Here is a 12,722-nt window from a genome sequence, read left to right as displayed (position 1 = left end):
TACATACAGAACAGTTCATATTGCTAAGAACCTGCATTAATATTTTGGTTTCTGTTTAATTCTGTTTAATTTTTAGGGTCTCAAGAGTGCTCAAACCATTCATGTGTTTCCATCAAACCCAGACAGAAACCAGAGAAGATTAAACCCTACTAGTTACTGACTGGAAGCCTCACAGAAAGGTGCTTCCCAGGAACTGATGGTCAATATCCACTCATAATACAAGAGAGTTTAGAAAATTTCTTAGAATCCTGAAATAATGGAAGTTTCCCTCAATGACCCAGCATCTAATAAAACCAGTGCAAAGAGTAACAGCTCAGCATTTTTCTACTTTGAATCCTGTCAATCCCCTTCTCTAGCCTTACCCCTATTACTCGTTGCCTATACTGTGGTTTTAATCATGGGCATTTGTGGAAACCTCTCTCTCATCACCATCATCTTTAAGAAGCAAAGAGAAGCTCAGAATGTCACCAACATACTGATTGCCAACCTCTCCCTCTCTGACATCTTGGTGTGTGTCATGTGCATCCCTTTTACTGCTATTTACACTCTGATGGATCACTGGATATTTGGGAACACCATGTGCAAACTCACCTCCTATGTACAGAGTGTCTCCATCTCTGTGTCTATTTTCTCACTTGTATTAATTGCTATTGAAAGATATCAGCTGATTGTGAACCCCCGTGGCTGGAAGCCGAGTGCATCTCATGCTTACTGGGGCATCATGCTGATTTGGCTCTTCTCCCTTCTGTTGTCCATTCCCTTGTTGCTTTCCTACCACCTCACCGATGAGCCCTTCCGCAACCTCTCTCTCCCCATTGACCTCTATAGTCACCATGTAGTCTGTGTAGAGCACTGGCCCTCCAAGACAAACCAGCTCCTCTATTCTACCTCCTTGATTATGCTCCAGTATTTTGTCCCGCTGGGCTTCATGTTCATCTGCTACCTGAAGATTGTTATCTGCCTCCACAAGAGAAACAGCAAAATAGACAGAAAGAGGGAAAATGAAAGCCGGCTCACTGAGAACAAGAGAATCAACACAATGCTGATTTCCATCGTTGTGACTTTTGCAGCCTGCTGGCTGCCCTTGAACATCTTCAACGTTATCTTTGACTGGTATCACGAGGTGCTGATGAGCTGCCACCATGATCTGGTGTTTGCAATATGCCACTTGGTTGCTATGGTTTCCACGTGCATAAACCCTCTCTTCTATGGATTTCTGAACAGAAATTTCCAGAAAGATCTGGTGGTGCTTATTCACCACTGCTTGTGCTTTGCACTTCGGGAAAGATATGAAAATATTGCCATCTCTACTCTGCACACAGATGAATCCAAGGGATCTTTAAGAGTGGCTCATATACCAACATGTATATAAAAATTGCTAACACTTAACACTAATGCCCTTCCTCACTGGGAGATGGAAAGGTAAAGACAGAGGATATGGCAAGAAACAAAATGAAGCAAGAATCAAGAACATCCCAACTTTATACATATCTTGTTTTTGGCTAAGCCTGTCTGTCTGACCCATCCAACCAATACCTTTTTTGTTTTAAGATTTTATTTATTTATTTGACAGGTAGATTCACAGACAGTGAGAGAGAGAGACAGACAGAGAGAAAGGTCTTCCTTCCATTGGTTCACTCCCCAAATGGCCACAACAGCCGGAGCTGTTCCCGGTCTCCAATGCGGGTACAGGGACCCAAGCACTTGGGCCATCCTCCACTGCTTTCCCAGGCCACAGTAAAGAGCTGGATCAGAAGAAGAGCAACTGGGACTAGAACTAGCGCCTATATGGGATACTGGCGCCGCAGGCAGAGGATTAACCTAGTGTGCCATGGCAGCAGCCCCATACCACACCTTTTTAAGAGAATAACTCTAATAACTCCAACAACCTGGCTGCCATCATTTGTGGTAGAGAACGAGTGTGAGAGGGCAGCAGTGGTGGTTAGAGAACAAAATTCCTATTAGCCAATGGACTATCCATGAAAGTTATTATAAACGATATGCAAAGACGTATGTACACCTCTTTAGCACTGAAGCAGTGCCACTTTCAGGTATTGAAACTGTAATGTTTAACTATGTAACTGTTCAATCAATTAGCCAAGTCAGAACGCCACCATCATAACTTATTAGTTAACAAAATAATTTAGGTTTGCATTAAGGCTCAAGTGATGGTTTTAACCTAATATTTAAACTAAGTATTAATTAATTCCCATGCCTGAATCACACTCTCTAGTTTATAACAGTTCATTTTCTTCATTAACAATGCTATTAACATTACTAAAACTGGACACAAACTTATTAGCACTCTAATGTTAGAAGTCACTTTAACATATTAATGGTCAATATACACACAGCTTTCATTACAAAATGGCTTTTTATCCCTAATTATGTACATTAAGTAGAGGTCATTATGACTCACTGGATCCAAGTGACTTCACTAGTAACACCTTTATAATTAGTTCCAGATTTTTTTAAATCTCTCATGTATTTTGCAAATGAAACACTGTTAAAAGATCCCTCAGGATGGGCATTTGGTACAGCACTTAAAAGACATCCCTTAGGATGCCTACATCCCTTAATCAGAGTACCTGGGTTGGAGTCCTGGCTCTGCTTCCAATTCCAGCTTGCCACTAATGTGCATATTTGAAGGCAGCAGGTAATGGCTCCTGTACCTGGGTCCCTGCCACCCAAGAGGGAGACCTGAACTGAGTCACAACCTCTTGACTTCAGCCTGGCCCAGATCTAGCCATTGTGGACATTTGAGGAGGAAACTGGAGAATGAAAGATAAATCTCTCTCTCTCATATATACATATGTATATAATATGATATATAATTATATATAGACATATATGTATATATGTATATGTACATATAATACATATGTATATATTATATATAATTATATATGTATATATAATTGCATATGTTATATAATATCTATTATATGTAATATATGTACATATATTATATATAAAAGAATAGATAAGAATACATAAAAGCATTTCCTGAACTGAGAAGGATACCAAGCTACTGTTCAAATAGCCACTAGCTCAGCAACTTTTACTAAATCATGATCAGCTTTGTCACTTGCTTAGATAAACCTCCCTAACACCTATTAAATTGAGCTGCAGCTTATATGTATGTTTTAAATGTAAGTGTGTTTTCTTTTGAATAAAAGGTGATGTCTGAATACCTGTGATTTTTCTAGCATTTTTTTCCCTTGCACATTAGCCTTCACATTTTACCCTCCTGAAATATGCACCCCCCTTCCCTTCCTCATTCTTTCCCTCTTTTTTCATTCTCTTCAGGATTTCTATTCTCTATCATTTTGGAATCAATGAACAACAAAAGTACTGCAAGACACCCAAACGAAATAAAATCCTCACAGTATTAGCAGCAAATACTCTGATTTAAACTTCACCTTCAAATGGTGTCAGTTTAGAACTCTGAAAGTAGAAGGCTACAGCTCCTTAGCCCAGGAAGCAGTCTCCCAGATAACCTTTCTATCTCTTCTGATAGGTTAGTCCTATAATTTAAGATCCAATGTGATGTTTATTTTATGTAGTTAAAAAAAAAAACACTATTGATTCTAGTTTCCATCACTAAAATGACTTTGATCAAACCAGTGAAAGCAGGAAAGGGCATCAGACTTAGACCACTCTCTGCCCTCAGCTACATGCATACACCCCAGTTCCCTCTAACCCCAATTCCACATTCAATGAACATTCAGAAGAGATCTCCAATATGTAACTCAATACTATGGTGTTCTTTCTGGCTCCCTAGTAACAGCAATTTCCCTCTGTGAAATTATGTTGTTTTTGTTTTAAACTCTCTTTGACCACTAATAAAATAAGTCACTAATGGTGGGGGATGGGCAGCAGGCATTTGGCCTAGCTGCTAAGATGCCAGTTAGTGTTTATTTCTGCCTCCTACTAGAGCAGACCCTGGGAGGCAGCAGTGATGGCTTAAGTGATTAGGTTCCTGCTAACAAGGTGGGAAACCTATATTGAGTTCCTGGCTCCCAATTTGAGCCGCAGCATGGGACCACTGTAGGCATTTGGGAAGTGAACCAGTAGATGAAAGCCCTCTGTCTATCTCCAAAAATAAATAATTTTTTAAAGTCACTAATGGCTTAACTATCAACAGCAGTCTTTCTTGTATTTATTTTTATCTCAAAAAAGTACTGAATTAAATGCATCTTTCACACATACTTTTATCTTTAGGCAGCGTACCTTCTATTTTTTAAGGAATTTATTTGAAAGGCAGAGCTACAGAGAGAGACAAAGACAGAGACAGAGAGCTTCCATCCCAGGGGGTTTACATTCTGACAGACAGGAGAACACATGTCCATAAACAGCTACTGGAGAAGGTATAACAGAGACATAAACCAAGGGTTATGGGGACTCAGACAAGCTAAAACTTATAGATGAGGAAACATGGTTTCGGAAAGACTTCAGGAAAACCAGCCTTATTTCTTCTGTTTTTGCAGTATAGTGGGCAGTTTGCATCAGTTGTCTATCACCAAGGCGCCTGGTGAATGACATGAGGGCTCATGCTCTCTTTGCTGCTCCCCAGTTGCCAGCTGGGCCTGTAGTCTCCTCTTAGAAATTTAACACTGGAGCTTCATGACATATGCCAGACAGCCCTAGAAACAGATTCCTCTAGCCAGTACTCTAAAAATCTTCTATCTCCTGACCTCAAATTATTTTGCAATGAGAGTAATGCCTCTTGCCTTTAAAAGTTTCAAGACTAGAAGACCATTGGTGGGATGAATAACTGTCCCATCTATGCCCTCAACTATCCTGGGTGAGTCTGTCCAGTGAGCCAGAGTGGAAAGAGAAAATGCTAACACAACCTTGCAACAAGTCTCCTAAGTTTTTTTCTCTCCATATTCCTAAAAGGTGCCCAGTAGTAGTACCTAGACAATGCAAAGGTAGAGAGTTAGCATCAAAAATTATTGAAAATGAAGAATACGTAAATGTGGTTTAAAGGTAGATGGTGTGATGAGCTTTCAAGATGGTGGAATAGGGAGGGAGCTTAATGCTCTAGTTTGGGGATGACAGTTTAAAAAAAAGCGGGGCGAGTGCTATGTCCAGGAAGAGTTAGGGAGAAAACAGCAGAGGAAACTCCACACAAATTAGAGGCATACTGTGGGCCTACGTGGAGGGTGTGGATGCACACAACTCAGGAATCCAGCAGCCGAGAGCCTCAGCAACAACTCTGTGAGAGTGTGGTGAGAGCAGACTGCAGCAGCCCTAGCCACTGGCAGTAAAGCTGTGGGGAGAGCCTGGCCTGAGTCTGGCTTGGAGCCCAGTGGGGAACAGTGTACCTGCCAATCTAAAGGGAAAAGGGGAGAGGCACGTTCCTCTCTCCATGACCACCTGGCACTGGCATCCCATAACTAGCCCAGAGAAGGTGGGTGCCATTTTGGACATCTGTAACAGCTGCATCAGCTCATGTCCATGCATCTAGCAACCAACCAAGACGCCTTGAGTACAGCTGGGAGAATTGACAGGGAGCTGGGCGCTCGTGACTGTGGGAGTCTTGTGTGCTAGGAGCACTATGGCTGAGTGGGAAGGCGCAGGGTGTGGCTGGGTCTTTGGGCAGTCACTGTGGGAGGCTCCACATGCTCAGGGCTTCCAGATACCCTGGTGAGGGCCATTGCAATGGTGGAAAGCCTTAAGAACAGAGTTGGTGAGGCAGAGGAAAGAATATCCTAGTTAGAAGAAAAATCTCTGGAAATTTTACAGTCAGACAACCCCCCCACACACAAAAAAAAAAATGAGAAGAAGAAGAATAAATTAGAAAACTAAAAAACAGTGTCAGAGATCTATGGGATACTATCAAGCAAATGACCCAATGTATGGGTCTTAGGAGTTCCTGAAGGTATGGAAAGAGAGAATGGATTAGAAAATCTTTTTAGTGAAATAATTACAGAAAATGTCCCTAATTTGGAGAAAGAAAGAAAGAAAGACATGTCCAAGTACTGGAAGCATGTAGAACTAATAGACACGACCAGAAAAGATCCTTACCACGACACATTGTAATCAAACTCTCCACAGCAAAACATAAAGAAAAGATTCTAAAATGTGCACAAGAGCAAAGTCAGATTACTTTCAGGGGATCTCCAATTAGACTCACAGCTGACTTACCAGAAACCCTACAGGCTAGGAGAAATATATTCCAAGTCTTAAGAGAAAAAAAAAATGTCAACCCAGAATACTGTACCCTTCAAAGCTCTCATTTATGAATGAAGACCTTCTATAGCAAACAGAAATTAAAAGAATTTGTCACCACTCAATCAGCCTTACAAAAGATGCTTAAGGATGTGCTACACATAGAAACATGGTCATCACTACAAAATAAGGTGAAGGCAGAAAAATCTCCCTGTAAAAGTACAAAGGAAATCCAAAGCAAACAATAGGAATATTTATGGATAAACAGCAGGGCCAAGTTGTTCATTCATATCCACGCACACAGCAACCAGCCGAGATGAGATGCCTGAGACTGGCTGGGAGAACTGACAGGGGGCTGGGTGTTCCTGACTGTGGGAGGCTTGTATGCCAGGCTTGTGTGAAAACACTGTGGCTGTGTGGGAGGGCTCAGGGTGTGGCTGGGACTTTGGGAGTCACTGCAGGTGGCTCTACATGCTCAAGGCTCCCTGCTTCCCTGGTGAGGGTCACTGCTGCGGGATCTGGGGAATCTGTGCTCACTCCAAGGACTGCACGGATCTTTTCTGTGGTTCTTGCGGCAGCATGGACAAATACTGTACACACTGGGGCTAGTGCTCAAGCATTGTTCTCCTTTGAGGAGAGGAGGTGAGCGTGAAAATAGGCAAACAGAGCAGAACAAACCTCTCCTCTGATGAAAAAAAAAAAAAGAGATGTACCATGCCCAACTTGGGTGTCACCTTGAACACTCTGCTCACTCTGTAGCACACAACAGAGCTCCTGGACAACACCCAGCACACGCCTCTGGGTATTCACTGAAATAGCAGACACTCAACTAACCCACAGAGGCATACTCCAAAGATAAAAGCCATCACAGGGAAAAACAACAACAAGCATCACCACAAATGCCTAATAATAAACACAGCAATTCAAGAAACAAGAATAAGGAAGACAACATGACACTCAGAAAAGAACACAACACTTCAATACTAGAACGTGAAGATGAAGACATTGACAAAATGCCAGAAACAGAATTCAAAAAACTGATCATGGGATTACTTAGAAGTAATCAGAAGGAAATTCATGAACTAAAGAAACCCATACACGACATGAATGAAAAATATTCCCAAAAAATTGAAATTTTAAAGATAAATCAAAAGAAAATATTGGAAATGAAGAATTCAACAGAACAAAAAAAAATATGGTGGAAAGCCTTAAGAACAGACTCAGTGACACAGAAGAAAGAATATCCAAGTTAGAAGAAAAATCTCTGGAAATTTTACAGTCAGACCAAAAAAAAAAAAAAAAAAAGAAGAAGAAGCAGCAATTAGAAAACTAAAAACACTATTGGAGAGATTTATGGGATTCTATCAAACAACACAACATATGGGTCTTAAGAGTTCCTGAAGGTGTGGAAAGAGGGAATGGAATACAAGGCTTTTTTAGTGAAACAATTACAGAAAACTTCCCTAATTGGAAGAAAGAAAGGGATGCCCAAGTATAGGAAGCACATAGAACTCCTAATAACATGACCAGAAAAGATCTTCACCACAACACATTGTAGTCAAACACTTCACAGCAAAACATAAAGAAAAGATTCTAAAATGTGTGCGAGAGAAATGTCAGATTACTTTCAGAGGATCTCCAGTGAGACTCACAACTGATTTCTCATCAGAAACTCTACAGGCTTGGAGAGAATGGTGAGATACATTCCAAGTTTTAAGAGAAAAAAACTGGGGCTGGGCCTGTGGTACAGTGGGTTAAAGCCCCAGCCTGCAGCATCAGTATCCCAGTATCCCATATGGGTGCCAGTTCAAGTCCTGGCTGTTCTACTTCTAAACCGGCTCTCTGCTATGGCCTTTGTAGGCAGTAGAGGATGGCCCAACTATTTGGGCCCCTGCCCCAGTGTGGAAGACCTGGAAGAAGCTCCTGGCTCTTGACTTCAGATCAGTGCAGTTCCGGCCACTGCAGCCATCTGGGGGGTGAACTAGTAGATGGAAGATTCTCTCTCTCTCTCTCTCTCTCTCTCTCTCTCAACTCTGTTTTTCAAATAAATAAAATAAATCTTAAAAGAAAAAAGGGATAAAAAAAAAAAACTGTCAACCCAGAATACTGTACCCTGCAAAGCTCTCATTTCTGAATGAAGGTAGAATAAAGACCTTCCAAAACAAATAGAAATGGAAAGAATTTTTCAGGGCTAGTGCTGTGGCATTATGGGTAAAGCCACTGCCTACAGTGCCAGAATCTCATATAGGCGCCAGTTCAAGTCCCAGCTGCTCCACTTCCAATCCAGCTCTCTGCTATGGCCTGGGAAAGCAGTGGAAGATGACCCAAGTCCTTGGGCCCCTGTACCCACGTGGAAGACCCAGAAGAAGCTTCTGGCTCCTGACTTTGGAGTGACACAGCTCCAGCCATTGCAGCCAAATGGGGAATGAACCAGCAGACGGAAGATACACACACCCCCGCCCTGCTCTCTGCCTCTCTTCTCTCTGTGTGTAACACTGACTTTCAAGTAAATAAATAAATCTTTAAAAAAAATGTGTCACCACTCATCCAAACTTACAAAAGATGCTTAAGGATGTGCTACACAGAAACCCAAAACATGGTCATCACTATGAAATAAGGTGAGGTAGAAAATCTCCCAGTAAAAGTATAAAGGAAATCCAAAGTAAACAATAGGAATATTTATGGAAAAGTGGCAGGAACAAGTCATTATTTATCAGTAGTCACCCTGATTGTAAATGGCCTCAACTCTCCAGTTAAAAGACACAGATTGGTTAAATACATTAAAAAACAAAACCCTTAATTCACTCAGTACACTATGAAAAACAGTGACTTGATCAGTCCTTGTCCAGACTGTTGATGTACAATTTAATACTTTATCCATTTTAGTATTTTATTTTTTTTTGTTCTACTTAATACTATTGGTTGAACTCCATAATTAACACACAATTATTCTTAGGTGTTTACATTTAACTGAAAAGTGATCTCTGTTAAATATAAGAGTGGGAATAAGAGAGGGAGGAGATGTACAATTTGGGACATGCTCAAGCTGACTTGCCCCAAATGGTGGAGTTAGAAATGTGCCAGGGGATTCCAATACAACCCCATCAAGGTGGCGTGTACCAATGATCACTAGTCCAAGTGATCAATTTCAGTTCACAATTGATCATACTGATAGGTCTAAGAGTCAAAGGGATCACATAAATAAGACTAGTGTCTACTAATACTAACTGATAGAATAAAAAAGGGAGAGAACCATCCAACATGGGAAGTGGGATACACAGCAGACTCATAGAATGGCAGATGTCCTAAACAGCACTCTGGCCTCAGAATCAGCCCTTAAGGCATTCAGATCTGGCTGAAGAGCCCATGAGAGTTTTTTAGGCATGGAAAGCCAAGACACTCTGGAAAAAAAAAAAAAAAAACACACACCTAAATGAAAGATCTCTGCGAGTGAGATCCCAGTAGAAAGAACGGGGCCATCAAAGAAGGAGGTACCTTTCTCTGAAGGGAGGAGAGAACTTCCACTTTGACTATGACCTTGTCTAAATAAGATCGAAATCAGGCCGGCGCCACGGCTCACTAGGCTAATCCTCCGCCTAGCGGCGCCGGCACACCGGGTTCTAGTCCCGGTCGGGGCACCGATCCTGTCCCGGTTGCCCCTCTTCCAGGCCAGCTCTCTGCTGTGGCCCGGGAGTGCAGTGGAGGATGGCCCAAGCCCTTGGGCCCTGCACCCCATGGGAGACCAGGATAAACACCTGGCTCCTGCCATCGGATCAGCACAGTGCGCCGGCCGCAGCGCGCTACCGCGGCGGCCATTGGAGGGTGAACCAACGGCAAAAGGAAGACCTTTCTCTCTGTCTCTCTTTCACTGTCCACTCTGCCTGTCAAAAATTTAAAAAAAAAAAAAAAGAAGATCGAAATGAGCGAACTCAAAAGGCTTCCATAGCCTTGGCAACTCATGACTAGAGCCTAGGGAGATTACTAATGCCATAAACAAGAGTGTCAATTTGTTAATCAACAACAGGAGTCACTGTGCACTTACTCCTCATGCAGGATCTCTGTCCTTAATGTGTTGTTCAATGTGAATTAATGCTATAACTAGTACTCAAATAGTATTTTACACTTTATGCTCTGTGTGGGTGCAAACTGATGAAATCTTTACTTAATATATACTTAATATATACTAAATTGATCTTCTGCATATAAAGATAATTGAAAATGAATCTTGATGTGAATGGAGTGGGAGTTGGGAGTGTTGTGGGTGGGAGGGAAGTTATGGGGGGGAAAGCCATTGTAATCCATAAATTGTACTTTGGAAATTTATATTTACTAAATAAAGTTTAAAAAAATCTATTTGCTGCCTATAAGAAACACATCTCACCAACAAAGATACATGCAGTCTGAAAGTGAAAGGATGGAAAAAGATGTCCCATGATAATAGAAACCAAAAAAGAGCTGGTGTAGCCATTCTAATATGAGACAAAATAGACTTTAACATAAAAATTGGCCGGCGCCGCGGCTCAATAGGCTAATCCTCCACCTAGCGGCGCCGGCACACCGGGTTCTAGTCCCGGTCGGGGCACCAGATTCTGTCCTGGTTGCCCCTCTTCCAGGCCAGCTCTCTGCTGTGGCCAGGGAGTACAGTGGAGGATGGGCCCAAGTACTTGGGTCCTGCACCCCATGGGAGACCAGGAGAAGCACCTGGCTCCTGCCATCGGATCAGCGCGGTACGCCGGCCGCGGCAGCCATTGGAGGGTGAACCAACGACAAAGGAAGACCTTTCTCTGTCTCTCTCTCTCACTGTCCACTCTGCCTGTCAAAAAATAAATAAATAAATAAATAAAATAAAAACTGTTAAAAGACACAAAGAAGGGCAGTATGTAAAGATTAAGGGATCAATTCAACAGGAAGAGGTGACTATTGTAAAAATATATGTACCTAATTACAGGGCACCTGGATATTTAAAGGAAATGTTAATGGATCTAAACAGAGACATAGACTTCAATTCAACAGTAATGGGGGGCTTCAGTACTCTACTTTCAGCAATGAACAGATCAACCAGACAGAAAATCAGCAAGGAAGCAACAGTTAATCAACAAATAAACCAAATGGACCTAACAGTTATCTACAGAACTTTTCATCCTACGGAAGCAGAATATACATTCTTCTCACTAGTGCATGGAACTTTTTCTAGGATAGACCACATGCTAGGCCATAAAACAAGTCTCAGGAAATTGAAAAAAATCAAAATCAGACCATGCATCTTCTCTGACCACAATGAAATGAAGTTGGAAATCAACAACTCAAGAATCTCGAGAACATGGTAAATACATAGAGACTGAACAAAACACTCCTGAATGAACAGTGGGTCATTGAATAAATCAAAATAGAAATCAAAAAATTCCCCTGGAAGCAAATGAAGATAACAACACAACATATCAAAACTTATGGGCCGGCACCGCGGCTCACTTGGCTAATCCTCTGCCTGCGGTGCCGGCACCCCGGGTTCTAGTCCCGGTTGGGGCGCCAGATTCTGCCCCGGTTGCTTCTCTTCCAGTCCAGCTCTCTGCTGTGGCCCAGGAGGGCAGTGGAGGATGGCAGAAGTCCTTGGGCCCTGCATTCGCATGGGAGACCAGGAGGAAGCACCTGCCTCCTGGCTTCAGATCGGTGCAGCGCACCAGCCACAGTGCGCTGGCCATGGCGGCCACTTTGGGGGGTGAACCAACAGAAAAGGAAGACCTTTCTCTCTGTCTCTCTCTCTCACTGTCTAACTCTGCCTGTCAAAATATATATATATATATATAGCAAAAGCAATGTTAAGAGGAAAGTTTATAGCAAATGGTGCCTATATCAAGAAACTGGAAAGGCACCAAATAAATGAGCTATCAATGCATCCTAAGGACCTAGAAAAACAAAAGCAAATGAAACCTAAAACTAGTAGGAAAAAAAAATAATTAAATTAAGAGAAGCAACAAACAAAATTGAAATAAAAAAATTACAAAAGATCATCAAAATTAAAAGCTTGTTTTTTGAAAAAATAAATAAAATTGACACACTATTGGCCCAACTAACAACAACAACAAAAAGGAGGCAGAAGATCCAAATCAATAAAATTAGAGATGAAAAAGGAAACATAACAGACACCACAGAAATAAGAAGAATCCAGCTGGCGCCGCGGCTCACTAGGCTAATCCTCTGCCTTGCGGCGCCGGCACACCAGGTTCTAGTCCTGGTCGGGGCACCGATCCTGTCCCGGTTGCTCCTCTTCCAGGCCAGCTCTCTGCGTGGCCAGGGAGTGCAGTGGAGGATGGCCCAAGTGCTTGGGCCCTGCACCCCATGGGAGACCAGGAGAAGCACCTGGCTCCTGCCATCGGATCAGCGCGATGCACAGGTCGCAGCGCCAGCCGCGGCGGCCATTGGAGGGTGAACCAACGGCAAAAGGAAAACCTTTCTCTCTGTCTCTCTCTCTCTCTCACTGTCCACTCTGCCTGTCAAAAACTTAAAAAAAAAAAAAGAAATAAGAAGAATCATCAGAAATTACTACA

General features: G+C 42.2%; 1 protein-coding gene across 1 annotated transcript; it reads left to right on the top strand.

Moving 5' to 3' along the window:
- The first annotated feature begins 256 nt into the window (after positions 1–256).
- LOC133758577 (neuropeptide Y receptor type 6) lies at positions 257–1,372 on the top strand. Its single transcript, XM_062189758.1, has one exon. The coding sequence runs from the start codon at positions 257–259 to the stop codon at positions 1,370–1,372; it is 1,116 nt and encodes a 371-aa protein (XP_062045742.1).
- Positions 1,373–12,722: the final 11,350 nt, after the last annotated feature.

Source organism: Lepus europaeus, chromosome 4 (genome assembly GCF_033115175.1).
Source record: "Lepus europaeus isolate LE1 chromosome 4, mLepTim1.pri, whole genome shotgun sequence".
NCBI lineage: Eukaryota > Metazoa > Chordata > Mammalia > Lagomorpha > Leporidae > Lepus > Lepus europaeus.
The sequence above is the reverse complement of the archived record's forward strand: the minus strand, read 5'-3'. Positions and strand labels throughout refer to the sequence as shown.

Coding starts and splice junctions, on each gene's coding strand:
- LOC133758577 (XM_062189758.1), top strand. CDS start 257: ATGGAAGTTTCCCTCAATGACCCAGCATCTAATAAAACCAGTGCAAAG.